This window comes from Mytilus galloprovincialis, chromosome 10 (genome assembly GCF_965363235.1).
Source record: "Mytilus galloprovincialis chromosome 10, xbMytGall1.hap1.1, whole genome shotgun sequence".
Lineage (NCBI taxonomy): Eukaryota > Metazoa > Mollusca > Bivalvia > Mytilida > Mytilidae > Mytilus > Mytilus galloprovincialis.
This window is the reverse complement of record NC_134847.1, coordinates 67,505,987-67,528,254: the sequence shown is the minus strand read 5'-3', so window position 1 is coordinate 67,528,254 and position 22,268 is coordinate 67,505,987. Positions and strand designations below refer to the sequence as shown.

Genomic DNA, 22,268 nt, shown 5'->3' with positions numbered 1-22,268 from the left:
TGTTTGGATATGATCTACTAACGATATTGGTCTAAATTCAAATCGGAAAACACGAAATGCATATTGGTTTTCAAACAATTGAACAGTTTATTTTATATCACAATAAAACAGTGAGGATACCAAACTTAACGATATAAAATAGCTTCAGGGCACATTATCGACATATAGTCATATTCACAAATACAGAGGTTGTTGTGGCACACCACTGACAAATCTATCCTCAGTGTTGCAGATTTTCAGTTGTTGGAAGAAGAAGACTGTCTCTACTATACCTTACTCTTCATATTCTCCCAGGAGAACCACTTATTTTATAATTGCTTTTTAGCTTATTTCAGGGACTAAACGACCTTTCTTGATAAAGTAAACACAATAAGACATAATTTAAATACGTTCTTTTTAATTTTGATATAGCTACCCTCTTCTATCCATCAAATAAAATGTAGTTAAATAAATATCATATGTTTGTTGTATACATAAAATCAGTTGAGTTTCATGACCATGTTAACGGCTTTACATGAATGGGCAAGTGATTTGCTCATTGTTGTCAAGTTGTCATGAGTAATTGACTGGAACGTTGCTGTAGCATCGTCTATCATGGTAATTAGCTTGATCTGTAAATATATAATGAAACGAAATTACATGCCGAAAAAAAATTCTGCTTTTTTAGGAACGTTCTAACTGAAACACTTAAATTAATGCATTTGGCCATATCACTTAATTAACTTTTTTTTCAATGTTGATACAATATTGCAGACTTGTATGGTTTCGTTATATTTTATATATAAATTAAAGCACTATCGAAGCCGAAAAACTGAATTTTAACTGAGTTAAAACTGAATTTTAACTGAGTTTAACTGTCGACTGAATTTCTTACAAAATCAAACTATGATACTATTATTTTTTTATAGGATAAACTTATGAAATAATTTTGTGGGAAATTGACTTTATTTCAGAAATATACGAAATGAGTATGTCTTTACTTATTACTAACTCGCAACAAATTTAGTTAGTTAATTCGTATGAAACACATTTTCTTGTAAATCATTATTTTACTAGTATCACGAGTTTCAGAAAAAAACCCGCATTAAATGGCATACCTCTAGAACATGTAATCCATGTACTGTATGTACATCCATAGATTCTTGAGATGACATAGTGTAGATATAACAGGCCTTTGAGTTGACAGCCATCATTAAATGCTGCAAAACAGATCATGAAATGTAATGTTAATGTAGTGCTTTAAACCATACAACACTTTATTTCGAGCAAATACAGAAAGACATAGAAAGAAGACGGTTGAAATGGTACAGTTGGTGATGATGTGTATTTGACTGCACCATTAATTATTCCCTTGAATTTGACAGTTGCAGGACATTTCATTGCAGTAAACAATTTCTGAGTCATAAATATATATTTTTGGTTTTTCAAAGAACGAGTTTTTTTTTCATTTGGCGTCTCTATAGAATATTTTGGAAAATTGAGGTTACATGCTTACTAAAGCTTTGTTCTTTTCCCAAAATACAATATGTATACAATCAAAGAGATTCGGAAGTGTGTTCTGTTCTGTGTTGTTCTTTTTATTTTTTTATTTTACAATTCAGATAAATTATTGTAAATTTAAAAACTAAAGAAAACAGTAAAAGGCTTTTTGTCGAGCCTTCGACTTTAGTCGAAAAAGCGAGACTAAACGATCCTACATTCCGTCGTCGTCGTCGGCGGCGTCCACAAATATTCACTCTGTGGTTTAAGTTTTTGAAATTTTAATAACTTTCTTAAACTATACTGGATTTCTACCAAACTTGGACAGAAGCTTGTTTATGATCATAAGATAGTATCCAGATGTAAATTTTGTAAAAATAAAATTCCATTTTTTCCGTATTTTACTTATAAATGGACTTAGTTTTTTCTGCGGGGAAACATTACATTCACTCTGTGGTTAAAGTTTTAAAAATTTTAATAACTTTCTTAAACTATACTGGGTTTGTACCAAACTTGGACAGAAGCTTATTTATGATCATAAGATAGTATCCAGAAGTAAATTTTGTAAAAAGATAACTCCATTTTTTCTGTATTTTACTTTTAAATGGACTTAGATTTTCTTCCAGTTAACATTACATACAGTCTGCAGTTAAAGTTTTCAAAACATTTATTAGATTCATTAACTATCCTAAATTTTTACTAAACTTGGACAGAAGCTTCTTACAATCATAAGATAGTATCAAGAGGAATATTTTTATTGATTTTTTTCCTCATTTTTGTTGAGCCTGCGATTTACAGCAAAAGTAGGCGAGAAACTGGGTTCCGCGGAACCCTTACAATTTTTTTTCAAAGAAGTTATGCAAATTTTATATGTTAACATGACTAATTAAATAAATGAAAGGGCAGCCCTCTCCCAATACAACATACCAACAAAAAGCTTACTTATAGGTGTAGATTTTTTTGGGGTCACAAACTATATTAACTGTACTTACCGATGTTGGGTCATATTTAAAAAAATGTTTGTCTGCCTCAACTGGTTCCCTGGTAGGCCTGGTGCCATGGGTACCATGAGAATGATGATGGTTATGGTGTTGTTTTGTTGTCATGTCTGGTGCCATTGTAGTAGCACAAAATGCCTTAAATTAAATAAAAACCCTAATTAAAACTACTGAGTTCAATGAAAGTAAATCTGTGGAAATTTAGGAATTATAAAAGTTTTATCTATTTTCCCGTCTGTATACATGTAGATTGTAACCCCATACATTAGATAGCCACAATACAAATACTTTTTTCTTGTAGTTAAGTTGCTGTAGATGTTAACTTTTACCCTATATTTTTAATTATTAACTGGAGTATGGATCTTAGTTGTACATTACAAATATAACCTATCAGTTAAATAATCTAAATAATGAAAATAGATTTCGGCAAAGTTGTCTGGATGAATTTTTGTTTGTGTCAAACTCCGCCTTACGCAACCGAAGGATGATGTTCGTCTGAAAATCAGTCGGATTTCTGTTGATTTCTTTGTGGTTTTCTTTTTCGTAGAAAATTAAACAAATCAATACTTTTCATTTAATATGATGTCTTTTGAGCTGTAAAGATAAAATCATTTGACTGAACAAATCCGAAGTAGGTGACTATGTCTCTATCCAAAAGGAACTTGAATACATGATATATATCACAGATACAGGCACATTTGCTACCATACATACCCACCCACCCACACCAATGACGAGTCCGATGATGACTGACGATGAAGTAAACTTTATGATTAAGACGATTTTAATTGACTCAATGTAATTTTTTTTAATTATCTATCTAGATTTCACCAGAACCTGCGTAAAATTGATGCGACATTTCAGAGCTAATTTTTCCTGTTAATATATCTCGACTACAGGACTAGTGCTCATCTACAAGTAGTTTCTTTAAAATTTTGATGGCCGTCATGCAGACTTTCTTACCGTAATCACCAGTTGTAATTGCATTATTTGCCAAATATAAAATATTGAAAGAGTAAGGTAAATAAACTCATCATAGATACCAGGACTAAATTTTGTATATACGCCAAACGCGCGTTTCGTCTACAAAAGACTCATCAGTGACGCTCGAATCTAAAAAAGTTAAAAAGGCCAAATAAAGTACGAAGTTGAAGAGCATTGAGGACCAAAATTCCTAAAAGTTTTGCCAAATCCAGCTACGGTAATTTATGCCTGAGGTAGAAAAGCCTTAGTATTTCAAAAAATCAAAATTTTGTAAACAGTTAATTTAAATAAATATAACCATATCAATGATAATTCATGTCAGTAATGTTGAGCTACTTTTCTGTATCTGCCACACATTTTTCGATAAGCTTAAACAACACTGAATTTCGAAATAAACTTTACAAAAAATTGCTTATAAACAAAGTGGATAAACTGAACGGCGAATATCAGCGAATTGTTGTTTATTGTACGGGTATTGTAACAGATGCTTTTGCTAATATTGCTTCGGGAATACCTACATGCCCAATATTTGGTGATAATGCCACACGATAAGAGGTAATCATTTATAATCAATATTTGCAGGAAATTAAATCAATAGGGGATAGATAAAAAGAAATAATGCGTGCTCCTTTCTAAAAATCTATTTTAATTGAATTTTGTACTTCGAAAATTCAATGTTTAAATAATTTCACACTGTCATGTAATTTTTCAATTATTACTTTCTGGTAGAGTTGCAATCTGTATTCGTCATTCTACCATCTAATTGAATAATCTAACTTGCTTTACCTGTGTGACGACCAATGAAATAATGATAGCCTTTAACATTGTGTTTCCTTTGAAAGTATAATGGATTCTTTGAAAGGTTGTGTAGTTTTCTGGAAGTTAACCAAACTATAAACCAAGATAGGTATTTATAGTCAAATATACTCTAGAAAATACGTGACATATCGATGTTCGTTTTGATATCTCAGGTCCCTGGAAGTTATAAAATGATTTTAATTGTTCTACTAAACTATCAGAGTTCACAGAGTATATACCAGCCATTAAGTTCTAATTGCGTGTTGACATGTTACCGTTTGTGGGCTTTGACTATAGAGTCCGTTTAAGTCTCAAATCAAGGACGGATATCATATCTTTCAAATAATTAGAAATAATTTTTTCATGATAATAAAGGTCATATCCAACGTTTATGTCTATCGTTATAAACGAAACCACACGAATTTTGAGGTATTGAAACATATGCAGCGAAAGAACTGAAACACAATTGCACATGCCTTATCTCCCATTTCACACACAAGGGACACACAAGTACTTCATAAAATTTCTTAATCAGGTAGACTCAAACCAAAGAAAATTGACAGCTGAGGATGTAGAAATACCTGGAAAAGTGAGAATCTATATGTCAAACAGTCGACATGAATTATAGTCAAATTCTTCTGAGGTCAACTTTGCTCTTTACTATGAGTTTTACTGCAGGAAGGAAGAAGTCCAGGTCACCATATGTATGTAAATGAGTCAATCTTTGGATAGCAAATGGACTATATGTGATGTTTCATTTATAGAAAGTTATATCATAGCTGATAATAAACGATTTTCGGTTATTTCGGTCAACATATAAACAAAATTAATTATTCTTATCAATTTCAGAATTTAAAACTGATTTTGCATATCATGGAAAAGGGGACGAGAGAAAGTCTACTCCAATTGGAACATATTATGAAAGAACAATCAGATTTCTGGGACCCATGTGATCAGAATTTTACTTCAACTAGAATAACCCCACACAATGAAAAATGTAAAGTTGAAAAAGAACCTTTAGCGCTGTTCCTTTGCTTTTGTCTATTATTTGCAATCATTGTGTGTTATGAATTAATATAAGCCATACTCAGCCAGTAATTACAGTTTACAAAAGTAACCGTTTCGAATCAACCGTATATTGCGTATATTGCGATTTGGTAATACTCAGATGAAACTTAAAAACGAACAAAATATTTGGCGGGCTATGGTTGAAGGAGTCTTCAAAGGGAAATTCTAAGAAATGTGAGGAGGGAGCATCCCTTCTACAATAATGGTATGAACATTAGAATCGTTTATAAGCCGACGAGAATTCTGGTTCATTATCATTCGTTTAATGTCTATGAAGACGATGACCATTATACGTACGGTTAGTGATAAGTTATACTTTTATTCTCTAATATAGGGTAGGTACTAAATTGTACCAATAGGACAAGATTATTTGACTAAGAACACATTGGTATTTCTACACATTAGTATATAAATATTAAATAAATCCTATACTTTGTTAATAGAACATTGTGAATTAAGTATCAAACTTGTAACAAACCAATTCTATCTTAAAAATAGACGCGCGTACCTTGTGTTCACGTTACATTATCAATTGTCTGAAACTATATACGGGATATATAGTTATACAAAGTCATTTTAAATCAACTTATAAATACGAAACACAACTTTTCACGTTAGGGCGATATAAACGTAAAAGACATCAAATATTACAAATGGAAAAGACTCATACAAGTTACACGGAGTGGAAAACAGTGAAAATTGTTTTTCTATAAAGGAAAAGATCAGGTGTACAGATAGTTTGATATGCATGTATGAGCCATCATGATATTTGGATACGTATGGATCTATAGGTTAGAAGGAAGGTTACTGAGTGAAGGACTTGGCTCGGTCATTTATAATTTGGAAGATTAATGTGGAACATAATCGTTGCTCTCTAATATAAAACCAACGTTTTCTTTAATTGAATTTGCGTCATTCGAAGAGATTATCTGTCACCGAAGCGCTCACAGGAAAATGTTGGGAAACCAAACATACAAATATATTATTATAAATAAAAAATAAATATGAAAAAGTTTTATGAAGTTCCAAAGAATTAGTATTGTAACAATAATAACTATCAAATGAATATCAGAGCAGTATTTAATAAGGTACATATCTATCCATCGAAAAGTACAAGTATTACAATTGTAATGTATCGGAATAGAAAGTTATGCACTATGTTTAAGATCATAAATAAGTACATAGTAGTCATGTGAATGGAAATGTGAAGTACCGATATAAATAAGTCAAATCGAGGTTAATTCTAATAGTACTGTTACACAACATATATCGTGTTAGATGGAATTAAAGTTATCTTTATAGACTTGAAGATTGTCAACCTTACATGTTTATTCATGAATGGAACAAACATATGAAAAAACATTAATCAAGATGTTAATACTATCATATATCACACAAAAGTATAATATACCGGACTGTTTTTGCCTTAATATACTATTTCATGCAAAAAAGAATTGTCAGCTTAAAGAACAATCAACAAACAACACAAGGGGTTTCATAACTTTTGATACTGTACAGAATGTCAACAATTCCTTAACTTCCCTCGTTGCATCGTAAACAAATTATTCTACGATCTATAATCACCAATCATTCTAATGCAGGAAATCATGTTATTTTGAAATATTAATTTTATGTCTCATTTCTAATTAATACTTTAAGGACTTCCAAAGGGACATTTTCAAAAACACAGTTCTAAAATGTTATCGGAAATAAGCGTTCAACGTTTGAACTATTATTAAGGGACTGTTCAACAAGTACTGAGTGATTGTCTCCTGGAAAAATAAAGTGCATTAAAAGTTATCTGATCCCGTACTTATAAAATTTTTGCCTTGATTTGATGTAAAAAAAAAGGGAGAAAAAACAAATAAAACCCAGTCAAAGAAAAAACAGAAAACACCATGATCAAAACGAAAACCAACATATAGACAAGCAACTGCATCCAACTTGCTATAAATGAATTAAATATTGAGCACCACTAACTTCATCAAAACATTGGGATGGAATAGTATGCAGTTCCTACACCAGTAGTGGCATCTGAAGTAAATATCGTGGATAAGATGATGAAAATGTGAAACATACCCGTAGACATCTGTGAAACATATATATCATAACGTTCAACCACATCATAATGGCGTCCTTAAAGATTTCGAAAAAGTAAAATAAAAAAAAATACTGAACTCCGAGGAAAATTCAAAACCGAAGGCCCTAATCAAATGGAAAAATCAAAAGCTCTAACGCATCAAACGAATGGATTATAACTGTCATATTCCTGACTTGGTACAGGTATGTTCTTATAACGAAAATGGTGGATTAAACCTAGTTTTTAAGCCAGCGAAAACCACTCACTTGTATGCCAGTCGCATCAAATTCCATTTCACCTAAAACATTTTGGTCACTTCGTTTAATAACGGCAACTGTTTATCACATATATCACGCTAGGAAACTGAAGTCCTATGATATCGTTGTAACAAGTAAGTTAGATGTCCATGAAACAGTAACAACCAACAAAATATATGAACCAAATTAATAATCATCCACAGGCCATCATAAATCTAATGGCAAATAAAAAAAAAAACACAATTTGACATCTCTGAATCTTCCCGAAACAAATATATTGGGACATTACACAAATATCCATAAAAATGTAGACTATTGTACTTTAAAGTTTTGTTCTGGAAAAATAACTTCTGTATCAATACCTAGTCACAGATACATTACTAATATATCATGCTGCTTGAAGCTAGTCAAGTTAATAATCAGCAATTGGTATGAATGCATAAAATCAACTAGTGAAAACTACATTTTATTTAACCCCACCACATTCATGCACCCTACCAATACGATGAACTTCGTGTGGCAGCGGTTGTTATTTCATAATATCTTAAATGTATTAAGTTAATTGGATACGTTGGTGTTAGTGTTGATGGCATATGCTTGTTACTCGTTCACATTTTGTATAGACTTTGGACGATTCAGAATTTGAAATGTTGATTGTAAACACAGTTGTCTTTTGTTGCAGATTGTATGCTGCTCTCTAGATGTTTTAGGTAATAATTAGTTTCTATGTATGTTGCATTGTCGTTTGTTTTTTGTTGCACTTCAGTGTTTTGTTGTTTCGTTGTTTTCATCTTATAAATGATGTGTTTCCCTCGGTTTAAGTTTGTAATTCGAATTTGTTTTCTCTTAATCGATTTATGATCTATGATTTCCTGTTAAAAGTTAAAAAATTTTGAAAAACTAAGGATTGTCTTATTCCAGGCATAGATTTCCTTAGCCGTATTTGGCACAACTTTTTGGAATTTTGGATCCTCAATGCTCTTCAACTTTGTAATTGTTTGGCTTTATAAATATTTTGATATGAGCGTCACTGATGAGTCTACAAAATTTGAATTTTTTGAAATACTAAGGCTTTTCTACCTCAGGCATAGATTACCTTAGCTGTATTTGGCAACACTTTTAGGAATTTTGGATCTCAATGCTCTTCAACTTCGTACTTTATTTGGCTTTTTATAACTTTTTTGGATTCGAGCGTCACTGATGAGTCTTTTGTAGACGAAACGCGTGTCTGTCGTATATATAAAATTTAGTCCTGGTATCTATGATGAGTTTATTTATGTAGACGAAACGCGCGTCTGGCGTACTAAATTATAATCCTGGTACCTTTGATAACTATTTATGTTTACTACTGTTGCCTTTATGTAAGTAATTCACTTACAAATGTAGGTTTATTTCATCTTCAAGCTATTGTTCCCCTACTAAATTGTCTATTCTACTTACTAGTACACTTGGTACAATACAAAAAACTTGATTATAAATTGTTTAAATAAGGCCTTTGAAAATAGTGAAATTAATTACTTTTGGAGTGACAAAAGCTCGTTGGAAGTACTTGATAAATTGCATGCATATATTGCTGATTGTGAATTTGTTTAAAGTGTTGATTTTTCTACCCTTTTACATCCCTAATTAACTGGGCATTTAAAAAGTCAGAACGCGAGTACATATGTTCAAACTCTTTCAGGTCATTTTTTTAGTAGCAATAAACAAAAGAACTATGTCAATTGGAAATGCTTTGATACTATATATGCGCTTGAATTTTTACTTGATAACATTTTTGTTCGCTTTGAAGATTCCGTATATCGTCAAGTTATTGGAATTCCAATGGGGACTAACTGTGCACCACTTATTGCGGACCTGTTTTTGTATTGTTATGAGTTACAATTTGACTAAAATTAGTAAAAACCCATCGAAACAACATTTGATACAAAAATTTAACAAAACTTTTAGATATTTGGATGATATATTGGCTCTCAATAATGACGACATCAGTATGTATACTAAAGAAATTTATCCTGTTGAACTAAATAAAGCTAATACTAACAATGACCACTGCCAATTCCTCGATATTGATATCTATATCATTAACGGAAAGCTTAATACAAAAAATTTATATAAAAGAGATGATTTTTCATTTCCTATCGTTAATTATCCACTTTTAGATGGTGACGTTCCCTTGTCACCATCTTATGGTGTTTATATATCTCAACTTGTACGATTCGCTCGTGTATGTAACAACGTATTAGATTTTAGCGAGATAAATTTATGTATTAAGATTTAATCATTCAGCATTAAATCAATTTAATAAATTGAGAGTATCGTCTGCTAAACTAGAGTTAACTTTTCTTTAATTTTGACGGACTTAAGCGTCTTTTGTTAACCTACATTTTCCATAAGCGGTTTTCCCGCTTTTATTTGGTATAAAATTGCATGCTTTCCGTGATTTGTTCATTGCGTGATTTGAACTCTGAAGTAACACAAAAACCCACCCTATCCCACCCTTTAGAATATTTTTCTGCTGTTTGTTGTATATTTTCAGATATTGTCAAAAGAAGCGTCATGGATTGGACAGAATGTTACCTGAATACATAGTTTTACTGAAGGGCTGAATTTATCACAGTTGGTGTCTGGTAGCCCAGTTGCCATTTGGAGAAAACATATGATGGTTGCCCTCCAATGTTTTTATCTTGGACATTATTGAGAAATTGTCAATGAATGCAAATTCGTTGGCCGGTTGATACATAGTTGAACTGTCCTAATAAATCCATGACAAAAAATTGCCAAAATTCAAACTTACTATTTGTTATTTTTTATTTTGATCATATATTAGTTTGTCTTACAATTTGTTTACATTTGTATAACGAAGGTAATCTGGAGTCGTTGGAAATATTACGAGGGATTTCAAAGAATTTGGGTTATCTTTTATCTGGTATATCGTATTCCTAAATTGACTTTTGTTGGTTTCTTTCGAATATTTGATAATACTGAAAAATTATTACACCAGGGTTTTCGATATCACAAACTTGTCAAAAGATTTACTAAATTTTATCATCGGTATAAGGAAATAATTCGTAAATACAACTCAACATGCAGACATCTTATACGTTCAGGTATTTCACATCCAACCTTTTATGTTAATATTCTTTACAAAGCACAAAAATGTGAGTATTCACCTCAAAAGCTTACAAAACCTTTAAACAGACTTATTAAGAAGGGATATAGCTACGATACTGTTGTCAGGTCATTAAAGATTGCATATTTTGGCTTTAATATTGATTCACTTATAGGGTCTTTGCATCGGAACTAAACACATTTATTTTTTTAAAACACAGTTGTTGGCATGACACGGGTTATGTTCTTCTCATATATTTTATGATAGTATGATACTAAACCCATAACGAGCGGGATTGTGCCTGATATTCATATGATGAAGACATAATCTTTCAATCAGTTTAATTGAGGTCTGGAGCTGGCATGTCAGTTAACTTCTAGTGGTCTGTTTTTATTTATGTATTAATGTCTTTTTATTTCTTTTCTTTTGTTACATCTTCTGACATCGGACTCGGACTTCTCTTGAACTGAATTTTAATGTGCGTATTGTTATGCGTTTACTCTTCTACATTTGCTAGAGGTATAAGGGGAGGGTTGAGATCTCATAAACATGTTTAACCTCGCCGCAATTTTGCGCCTGTTCCAAGTCAGGAGCCTCTGGACTTTGTTAGTCTTGTATGATTTTTAATTCTAGTTTCTTGTGTATAATTCGGAGTTTAGTATGACGTCCATTATCACTGTACTAGTATACATATTTTTAAGGGGCCAGCTGAAGACCGACTCCGGGTGCGGGAGTTTCTCGCTACAGTGAAGACCTATTGGTGGCCTTCTGCTGTTGTCTGCTCTATGGTCGGGTTGTTGTCGCTTTGACACATTCCCAATTTCCTTTCTCAATTTTACTTGTTGGATTCTGCTTTCATTGTGGTAAATCCTACACCTGTCTTTTTCGATTCCTTTCTGATTGCAGTTAATAAATAACTATATATTCTATAAATATATCAACAAACCACTGCCCTTTCCCAAAATGCAAGTTGTCATCTCTAACTGCCAAATGATATGTACCAAATATGTTTTAAAAGTGGTCTTAATAAATATACAATTTCGAAATAAGGGCATGAATAAGCTAATAAAGGTTATTTTGAATGAATTTATTAATTTGCAAAGTAGACCGTGTTTCCATATTAATAAATTCCTTCCTTATAATAATGTGGAGATGTGGTACGACTTATATAGCTTATATAACTTGAATTATATTGATATTCAAATACAGTGTTCTCAAATATTAAGTTCTATATACAAATAAATAGATGTATTATTTAAAGAATAAATGCTTGTAATGCCACGAAATCAATAAAATTTTAGTATACAACATTGGAAATAAATAGTATGTGTTCGATACAACAAGAGCAACAGGTAATGAAATTCCTGGCTGTGATACAAGTTCATTAAATACACTAATGAATCTTAGAATGTCTGTAAAATCACTACAACCAACGTCATCTTGATGATTCGACACATATTCTAATGTATGTATTTTTAAGCATACACAGCGGAATCAACAAGGAACATCTATAAAGACAGAAGAAACTAATGTAAATAATGCGTAGATGGGATAATACTTAATTGTTATAAAACTCAGTAAAAAAAAGTGAAAATATAAGAAAATACAGAAAAATATTCTGAACAGTGAGTATTCGGTTTCCTTTAGTCTTGTTCTTGGAAACCAACAAGCCTACCAAAGCACATTTTGCAAATATTACATAAATACAATATTTTAAACACGAACCTAAAGAACAACCAATACTTGCATTAGAGATCACATACTTTTTTTTTTGTATATCTGCAGATGCGTATACGTAAACATATATGATACGGTTTTTACGTCTTTAAATGACCGACCTCTTATAAAACGTTATGTACAGCGGGCGCGCTTTTCGTCTGTAAAGGATACATCAGTGACTCTCGAATCAAAAAATTCGTAAAAGGTCAAAAAAAGTACGAAGATTTGTTGTATAGATTTAAATCTATCTTCCCTTTGACACATAATGCGAGTTTTTTTTTATACAATGAGATTTGATCGTTTGGTTATAAGACACTCGACCAGAAAGATTTAATTTACACGAGCAGAACAAGAGAACTTAAAACTCAACAAGGATAGGGCTAAAACAAAATATCTTCTTTCAATTAATATGATTTAGGGAAGTATTGATATGTAATATTATATTAATTATGTCTTCTGTTAATGTCTTTCGTCATCTCAAAAGTTTTCATGGATAACTTCCTCTTCAAAATTAAAACGGAATGATGTTTTTCGAATTTGTTGGTGAAATTGTGAAAAAGTTATATTATCATCCACTTTTTCAAATACATTAAAGCACGAGCAGATATCTAAATGAGATAGTAATCGAGATATACAATTACATATATGATTTCTTAAGTATGATAGAATAATGACATAGCTGAAATTTTACATATTATATAATCAATAATTTTATAATCATCACTCATAAGCATTTATAGAGATCACGTGTTGGATTCTGAATATGAAGGATAACGTTTGGTATTTCCCTTTGACTTCAGTCTCGTTTCAGGATCTGCAAAAAATAAATACATAATTTTTATACGGATTAATAATTAAAAAAACAAATTGGGTTTATAGTGACCTTTTGTAAAATTATATGCAATGTTAAGTATATCTCTTTAGATATTTCTTTAATCTTATCATTTTTACAATTTTTCAACAGTTATCCACTTTAAAATAATTTTGATCAATCTAGAAAGAGCTATTTCCCTGCAAATACATAATTGTGTTCGATTGTTTCACCTCACAAGATAGAGTACAAAGCTTTCTTAGAATATACTATACCGGTTTTTTTTACGAAACTCGCCGCGGAAATACTTTATAAAAAAAGTAAAATCCCAAAAATACTGAACTCCAAAGAAAATTCAAAACGGAAAGTCCCTAATGCCATCGGTTCCAGGAACATTCCAGGCGATACCTATCAGAATCATTGAATTCCTTTTTTATTGTTTTTTTTTAAAGTAAAAACACTCTTCTAAATATTTCTAAAGCACAAAGCTATGCTTTTGTAAGTTTTATTTTCTAAAATTAGGAGATATAAACCAATTTGAAAGACTCTGTTTTTTCATCAAGCTATTGAACAAAAATTGACTTACAAGAAGCATCAATTTCCTTCGATATATCAGTAAACTCTTTTTTACTCTCACTGACCTCTGAGGTGTAGGTATTGGACGTTGCATCTGAAGAATTTGATAAAATGAATTATGAATCAAGTCAGCATATAAAATTAAGCATATCGAAACATTAAATCACGCTTGTACGTCTAGTGAAACACTGCAATAGTAAATTGAAAACATGGTATATACTTAATGATACAATTCATTTCAGTTTCTCGTTTTTAAAATTTAAACTACAGCTCTTTTTTATGGAGATAAATTAAAAGCAACGGTTTCCATAATGCAGTATAATTGTATAGTTAAAAAAAGCCATGTTATTTCTTCGATTAAATAGGAAAGTACACACCGCTGGGTTAATTCCTTAAGATTGCATGATCAAACTGTTTCCTCTAACTTAGGATAACAGACATTTAAACAATATTCATTATTGAACAAAACAGAACAGTCTATGTGTTTGACAAAAAGAATAGATTTAAGTAGACAGATAGAAAGGACAGGAATTAATACAACATGACAGGTCTGAAATGTCAAAACACCCCTGGTAAGTCATTAAAACATATGAAAGAGAGTGTAATTAAGCTTTTAGCGCACAACATATATATACAAAAAGAGAAGAGGAAATGAGGGGGCAGTCAGACATAGAATTTTTAGAATCGAAACACCATGGCAACAGAACGAGACGAAGTGACAAAAATATTAATTGAAATATTTCATAAAAACAATATTTTAAACACGAACCAACCAATATGATCAATGATTGGTATATGCTAAGTCAGGTTTGTAAAGATTATAAAGAAAAAAGAGAATTAGATATCTGAATAATATTCATAGACTAAATATAATGGCATTAACCATTAAAATGTAACCGTAGTTGTCCTGATAAAGATTTTACTTTGTATACCCCACATACCCATCGATTTTAGAAGCATTTAATTAATTTGCCGCTTTTGAGTGGAGCCACATATATCACACCTGATGCACATTTCGACAATGAGTTTTAGTGATGCTCGATGCCAAACAAATCGAAAACTTGTTATGAAAAAGGAACAGCTTATAAACAAAACAAAAAGGACAAACAGTATAACCAAAACCGGGAGGTAATCAGATTTTTCCTTGATTGGGTTATATTTTTATTTAAAATTAAAAGTCATAACAACAAACATAAAATCTAAGTATCATTTCTTAGTAGTAGTAGTAGTATTTGTAAATGAAAGCTTTATTTTTGATTTTGATTAAGAACAGCTTTATGATAATGAGAAGATATGGCATGATTGCAAATTAGATAACATCTTCCAGAATCCAAATGATCTTTGTTAATCAACTATTCTCTTCTGATAAAAATACCAAAATGTCAACGATAGTACATGTATATAAATAGAGGCATATTGATATTAACAATTTACTAGTCATATCATTTTTTTGTTATGCATTTACTGATTTCATATCATTGATAGATACCTCATATCTTTTTTATTCTATTAAATCCGATTTTCATTTAAAAAAGTGAGACTCAAAAATTTCAAATTAACAGATAAAATATGAAAACAACAACATAGTCAATATGAATATTAGTCAATAAAAAGTTTATACATGCCCATAATACATGTATTTTATTCAGTCAAATCTATTATGGCCATTTGATAGAGTAAAAATCATTTGAAATATTTCCCTTGGGGTCTATAAATTATATCATGCACTTTATATCATTATGAACTCCTCCTAGTTATACGTTTATATCTTTTAAGGCTTAACTTGATGGTCTTTACGATCAAGTATTATTATATTTGAATGGTAAAAGACATTCGAATGAATTAAATTATTTTATTCCCATGATTAAATCATCTAATATCTATTTATAATTTTATGGATTTTTGAACATTGTTAGAACTAAAACAAGCACACCCAGACATAACAAGAATGTTAAAGTAAAACAGAAAATACAATACTTAGACGAAATAGACTATGCACATATTTACATAATTGCCTGCAAACAAATTGCTTTTCATCAACCAAGATTACTAATGTTACTATTAGTTAATTTTAAATAATCATAGTCATGTTTAAAAAAAAAATATGCTCGCTTGCCCAGATTTTGTTTCAAAATTGTCATTGGTTTTCCATAATCTTGGTTGTTTAAGAAAGAGAAACTAAGACAAACAATCAAGTATATCCTTTACCTCTTGATCTCGTATCAATAGTCCTCTCTACAATGATTACAAATAAGCATATACATATGAGTTATATAGACGATGCAAAAGAAAGGTTGAAACATGCGTTTAATGTGATTCTTCATCAATGCAATGTTTGAAATTATTATCATATCTACAATTTTTTATTTAGATGAAACAGAAAAGATTAAAATTCGTATAATGTGATTCTTTATGAATGTAATTACAGATAATCGTTGAAATGACCAATGATAATCTGTTTATCGATATTTTACCTATGACGACGTTGTCAATTTCAGGTCAATTTCATTGACAACGCCGCGTGCTCCTTAGTTTCTAGCCATGCTTTGTCATATCACTCGACTCTGCTGAGAAAGGAAGTGATCAGTCAACATGATCAAAGGAAATTTTTTAAAAATAGCGATAAATCAGTTAATACATGGTTTGCATGTTAATAACAGAAATATGAGCTAGGATATAGCTGCATCATATACACTGTAAGCAAAGCATTTGATGGTATTTTAAATCATTCAGATGTTCATGACATTTCCCAGATTCATGAAATTCAAAATCAAATATTATGATGAGTTATACATTCAAATCAATATTAGGATACACAAGCAGATATACCAGCACTTATTTTATATATCATAAGTATATAAATCAGAAGAAATACTTGAAGATACCTGACGAAGTAATCAGATTTTATCCATTACACATCCAGAAATTTAGATTAGTCTATGATCTTCATCTTTATTTGGATGTAAGTTCTTACCAAGGTTAGGAATTTTGATTGTATTTTCCCATTTCCCGTAAAATCATGCATGAGTTATAATTTCAAAATTTCTTTATTTCCAAGATTATTCTATTGAATAAAAAATATAGTCTTCAAGCAAAACTTAATATTGTCTTGATGAAAATCTCCCTGTCATCTCTAAGATAATTTATTCTTCGAAAAGAGATATATTAATAAGCGAACACTATACAAACAAATGTTGAAATACACTAAAAGCATATATACCTTTACTCATGGTAGGTCCACTGTATTTTGGTGGTGCACGTCCAAACTTTCTCTTCCACGTTTGCTGTGCCTCTGTTTTCAACAGACAATAGAATATAAATATGAATAGTCCTTGGAGAGAGTTGAATATCGTAAACAGATACTGAAACACTATTCCTCCACCATCAATGGAAAATATTGCAAATGCCCATGTTAATCCAAGAAGAACGATTAAAGCAATTGCACCTTTAAGTCTCTGTGATATGCTGCTTTTATTGTCAGATTTAGTTATTTTCTTCGATGAACCATTCAATAGAACTCTGAACACTAATACAAAACAAATACAGTTAAGAATTAGAATGATCCCAACTGGTGCCAAAAATGCCGCATAGAATGGTACCGGAGACAACCAGCATCTATAAAATGAAAAAAATATACTTCAAAGACTTAAATTCTTTCAAATTTGAACAACCTTTAGTAATGTATCTTTTCACAGAATAAAAACTCTTTCAACACTTTACCATTTTATTAGAACAATACATTTTACAAAAATTAAAAACTGTTACATATTTGTTTGTTTTTAAAGTAATTAAGATTATAGCACAATGTTGACTGCTCTACCCTATTTTTGACATTTTTTCCTATTGTGCCTGTTTGTATTGTTCAAATCTTTGTCAATATAATAGAACTTTATGCGACTGTCATACAAATGACAGGTTTAGCTAGCTATAAAACCAGGTTTAATCCATCATTTTTTGCATAAGAAAATGCCAGTATCAGGAATATGACAGTTGTTCTCCATTCCTTTCATGTGTTTGAGCTTTTGACTTTGCCATTTGACTTTCCTTTTTGAATTTTCCTCGGAGTTCGGTATTTTTTGAAAATTTATTTCTTTTTTATATTTTGTATGCGGTATACGATACAAAAATGAAAATAATATTTAATAAATTTGGTACGCTCGTAGCGCTCAAGCAAAACTAAAATTAAAGTCTATCCACTTAAGGCCAACACCGCATGACAGAAGTTTCTCATTAATTCCTACATTCTTCAACGAAGAAGAAAGATATAATATCAATCAGGTAAGTATCGAAGTATTGAAAAGTAAAGGCATCCTTAATATCATAAGGGCGAAACATATTTTACTACCTACTTTACAAGTTTGTAAACAGACTTTGTATCTAAAGGTTGAAGTATCTTAAAATTCAAAGTATCTGCATTTAAGAAAGAATAGTAGTCTAATAATCTCCATGTTCTTGACAGACTTAGCGGCTCCATAAAAGTATCGTACAGAAAACGATAAGTGTGAAAGAATGTTCCCGAATAATCGATTCTTGAAAATACTACAACGGGCATCGTTTGAATTGAATAAATTACTTTAAAAAAATATTCAAGTTGTGAATATTCTCTTACTTAACTTTTTTTCGAGTAGAAAGCTATATATTTGAAGTTTGAACATGAATCAATGAATTATTCATATCCCAGGGTTAAAAAATTACCAACAGATCCGTTCATTTATATAACATTAGGCACCTGTCAAGTTAATGAAGTTGAATACACTTAAAATATATGCATTTTACATTTGCTATTGGTCAGAAAGCGTATTCAGACAGAAAGCAAATCAGACGATACCAAAGGGATATTCAAAACTTATCAATCGAAGAGAAGATTACAACGAAAAGATGAAAATAAGAAGGACAACGAAAAGAGAAATAAAATTATGAATAAACACTCCATAGCAAACTAACAATGTGCAACACGAGCTCAACAAAAACACTGGGTATGATGTCATATATGTCAACATATCCTGCTCCAAGTGTGGCAACTAACTTGCTGTTCATGGGTTGTAAACATTCTGTGATAAAACTGATTCGATGATGTCATAATTGCGAAATAGGATACGACAATTGGAAGATATACATGTTCATCAATGACATATATTCCATAGAGGTCAACCGACCTGCGATAGCGTTAGCTAATCGTTCAAAGAAGTACGTACATTTTACGACTGGGAACCCTTGGAAATATGCTTCCTTTTAAGAAGTAAGACCAGAAGTCATGACAGGATACGCATGCTTTGAATATTATATCAATTGAGGAGTGAAACCACTATTTATGTAGGCGGTGCTGGATTGTTTATACATAGAAACGGAAAGAATACAATTGGAAAGCTGAAATTACATCTTCTGTTGTTAAGATTTGTTTTAACAGACCATAATTGTCAAGGTATAGATGAAATCATGATATGAGAAAATTGAAATATATTTGATGTATCTTTTTGGAGGTTGGAGATCAATAATGACATTTAACTTTGCATCATTTAGTAAGAGGACATGATCTCTATAGCGGAACGTGAAGTAAAATGACTATGTTATATTCTTTACATTCTGCTTCAAGAGCTTCTGAATGAAGTTCGCCTTTTATGAGTAAAGATGTAAGTCATTTAAACGAGGAGCACTTTTAGTTCCCATGCTTTACACATCAATTAGCAAAGAATAAGCCAATACTGATTTAGATTGATTTGAAATAATTTATGTCAGTGGGCTACTACTTTTTTATGAGGCAATTAATCATAAATTTAATTACTCAGTACTTAAAGTAAATTGGTTTTTATCTCATTTAACATACATTCCACCTGCTTGTTGTCCATAATTGTTTGTAGAATTGATACCCAGTGTAGCTGCCACAATGATAAACGGCATACCTATAATTACAAAAATAAAGGTGAGTCATATGTTATAGCTATTGGACGTGCTAAGAATATGTATATGTAATTCATTTTGACTATTTGAACGCATGTTCAAAAACACATTTCAAAAACACTTTTATGAAACAATTTTTTTTCTTTAATACTTGAGTAGGTAAAATGTGACTTACAGCCATCCTTTGAATAGGAGGGATTTTAAAAATTAAGAGAGCTATTGAGTAGCCAAAACGTTTAAACAACTAGAATTCGTGATATTCTATTCAAATTTGAAACTCTATTAAATTTACTAGCAAATATCAAAAATAGATGCTGCATAATTTTGATCAAAAGTAAATCTTCATCATCGTTTTCGTTGGTAAGATATGAGGCATCTGCTTTCTACATAAACATACTTTTTACTGATGGTATCAGGTTAACAGTAGTTTGAAACAAAACAAAAATAATTAGTTATTGTTGTACAAATCGATCGCTATTTTGCATGTTTAAACTAATTCTCTTACTGTGCAGTCTAGTTGGAATCGTATTGGAAAGCAGTCAATCGTTGTTTATTATCAGTTATTATAAACTATAAATAATACAAAAGTCTGGCTGGTAGTTATTTTCAGACTGCACAGCAGTGACGTCTTCGCAACTAAATACCTAATATTGATAATATTGATAATAGTCTTGTGTACTGTTATTTGTCTTTTTCTTTTTTAGCCATGGCATTGTCAGTTTGTTTTCGATCCATGAGCTTGACTGTCCCTCTGATATCTTTCGCCCCTATTTTTGCCATATTTGACATCGCGAAGTTCAAGAATATTTTATTATGTGTATTCATTATCATTCGTTGGATACCAATTTTCGTGGATTTTGTTGATACAGGGATCCACGAATTTAAATGTACAACGAATTACACATTTTCTATAAGCTTTGTAAACAGATATTGGCAAAACCAAAAAATCTAATATCCATGAAAATGCATGTTTTCCATAATCCGCGAAAATTGATATCCACGAAAATAAATGAATCCACAATAGTTGAAGTTGACTTTAAGGGGAACACAAGCCAGCATTTGCAAGTACAAATGAATAATGTTTATGCATATAAGAGAACATATGATAATTCCAGAAAAAAACATGTATATTGTAAATTATATCACCAAGTTTGACCCAAGCGTTTTCCTGAAAATTCGGCAAATGTGTTCTTTCATCAAAAAGGAAAACTCACCCCATCCAAAAAGACAACATTTTAACAGAAAATGTGAAAAATATGTATTGAAAACTTTAATCAGCGCAAGGTACATGTAAAAAGCTTCAATCAACATCCAACACATAGCTGATAGCAGGACATAATGTAGAGCTACAGCAACTATCTGTAAATAGATAAGTATTCTTATTCTTGATTTTTCTATATATATTAACTATTTGTACCTCTTCCAAGCTTACAATGAGGACAATTACAAACATAAATGCATAGTGTAACTAACATGTAGGAAAATGTATCTGTTTATCAACGAAAATCCAAACAATTGAATTAAAAAAGACAATAACGCCCACTAATAAAAGGAATATAGTTGCGTTTCATAAAATACGTGACCGAAAAACCGAGTTTTTATTCAGATGCACTGAAGAACAATGACTGCTGTGTTTGAAGTGATTAAAATATTCTAGTACGTCTATGTAACTTATTGTTTTAAATTATATAGACTTTCTAGATCTAAATAATTATTACTTGGAAACAGCTCACTAAAAATGTTATTAAATTTCACATTCTTGTTCAAAGTATTGACATATGATAGTTATTACCTTACAGCCGATATCATTATCTAAGGTGTATTCCTGCATGCCAACAAGGAATATTACGTTCGTTACAGCTAAAGCCATACACAGATTTATCAATATCTTGGAAGGGTTATTTACTCTTAATTTTCTGAAAAGTAAATCACACGTTTATGTAAATATATCACGAATACTATCAAGTCATTTGCTGAAAGAGATCTTAATTAATGAACTTTTTGCTTCTTTTTCTTTCTTTCTCAATTATTAATATTCGTTTTGCCAAATACAGCTATTTAAGTAATCTATTCATAGGGTAGAAAATCCTCAGTTAATGATAACTCATGTCACATAGAAGTGATTCAACATTCAACAAAGAAAATATATACATCGATAACATCTGAAATAAGCACAAATGTATACAAGGATACGTTAAGTTGTTATCCAAGCAATTTTCGAAAACGTAATATACATAAACTTAGTAATTCATTTTCTAAATTCAAAATTATTATTAAATAGCGTTTTTCCATTTTGAATTCACAAATCTGAAGGTGATTTAAGTTGATTGTAAGGTTAAGTATATTTTTCTCTACATACAATTTTACTCTTACTGACACAAAAGAGTGCGATTTGTGTACTAGATAATTGGCAGTGATATCAGATAGTCCGGAAAGATACTCCACATACTGTTTTCCGTTTTTTTCTGTTTAATTGGTTTGCAATTAAAGG

General features: G+C 30.9%; 2 protein-coding genes across 3 annotated transcripts in view; both read right to left on the bottom strand.

The window, feature by feature from the left end:
* Positions 1-379: 379 nt before the first annotated feature.
* Positions 380-4,400, bottom strand: LOC143049300 (uncharacterized). The gene is made up of 4 exons (XM_076222983.1): positions 4,248-4,400; positions 2,472-2,615; positions 1,098-1,199; positions 380-611 (listed from the first exon to the last, which is right to left on the bottom strand). The coding sequence occupies exons 1-4, from the start codon at positions 4,284-4,286 to the stop codon at positions 480-482; spliced, it is 417 nt and encodes a 138-aa protein (XP_076079098.1). The 5' UTR covers positions 4,287-4,400; the 3' UTR covers positions 380-479.
* A 7,445-nt stretch (positions 4,401-11,845) lies between these two features.
* LOC143048189 (adhesion G-protein coupled receptor G6-like) overlaps positions 11,846-22,268 on the bottom strand; it is a 71,107-nt gene continuing 60,684 nt past the window's right edge. Inside the window, exons 21-27 of one of the 2 annotated variants that reach the window (XM_076221719.1) lie at positions 21,570-21,693; positions 20,992-21,136; positions 19,704-19,779; positions 17,100-17,494; positions 16,088-16,114; positions 13,890-13,973; positions 11,846-13,306 (exon numbers count right to left, since the gene is read on the bottom strand). In XM_076221719.1, coding sequence (XP_076077834.1) covers positions 13,236-13,306; positions 13,890-13,973; positions 16,088-16,114; positions 17,100-17,494; positions 19,704-19,779; positions 20,992-21,136; positions 21,570-21,693 — 922 coding nt within the window. In that variant the 3' untranslated portion in view covers positions 11,846-13,235. The remainder of the gene's footprint in view (positions 13,307-13,889; positions 13,974-16,087; positions 16,115-17,099; positions 17,495-19,703; positions 19,780-20,991; positions 21,137-21,569; positions 21,694-22,268) is intronic. The other variant, XM_076221720.1, reaches the window with a different exon arrangement.

What these genes read in the sequence shown, in the direction of transcription:
- LOC143049300 (XM_076222983.1), bottom strand. Translation starts at nt 4,286, where the DNA reads ATGTTAAAGGCTATCATTATTTCATTGGTCGTCACACAG. An exon ending in TTTCATTGGTCGTCACACAG is followed by an intron (nt 2,616 to 4,247) that starts GTAAAGCAAGTT and finishes ATTTAATTTAAG; the next exon opens with GCATTTTGTGCTACTACAAT. An exon ending in TTAAATATGACCCAACATCG is followed by an intron (nt 1,200 to 2,471) that starts GTAAGTACAGTT and finishes TCTGTTTTGCAG; the next exon opens with CATTTAATGATGGCTGTCAA.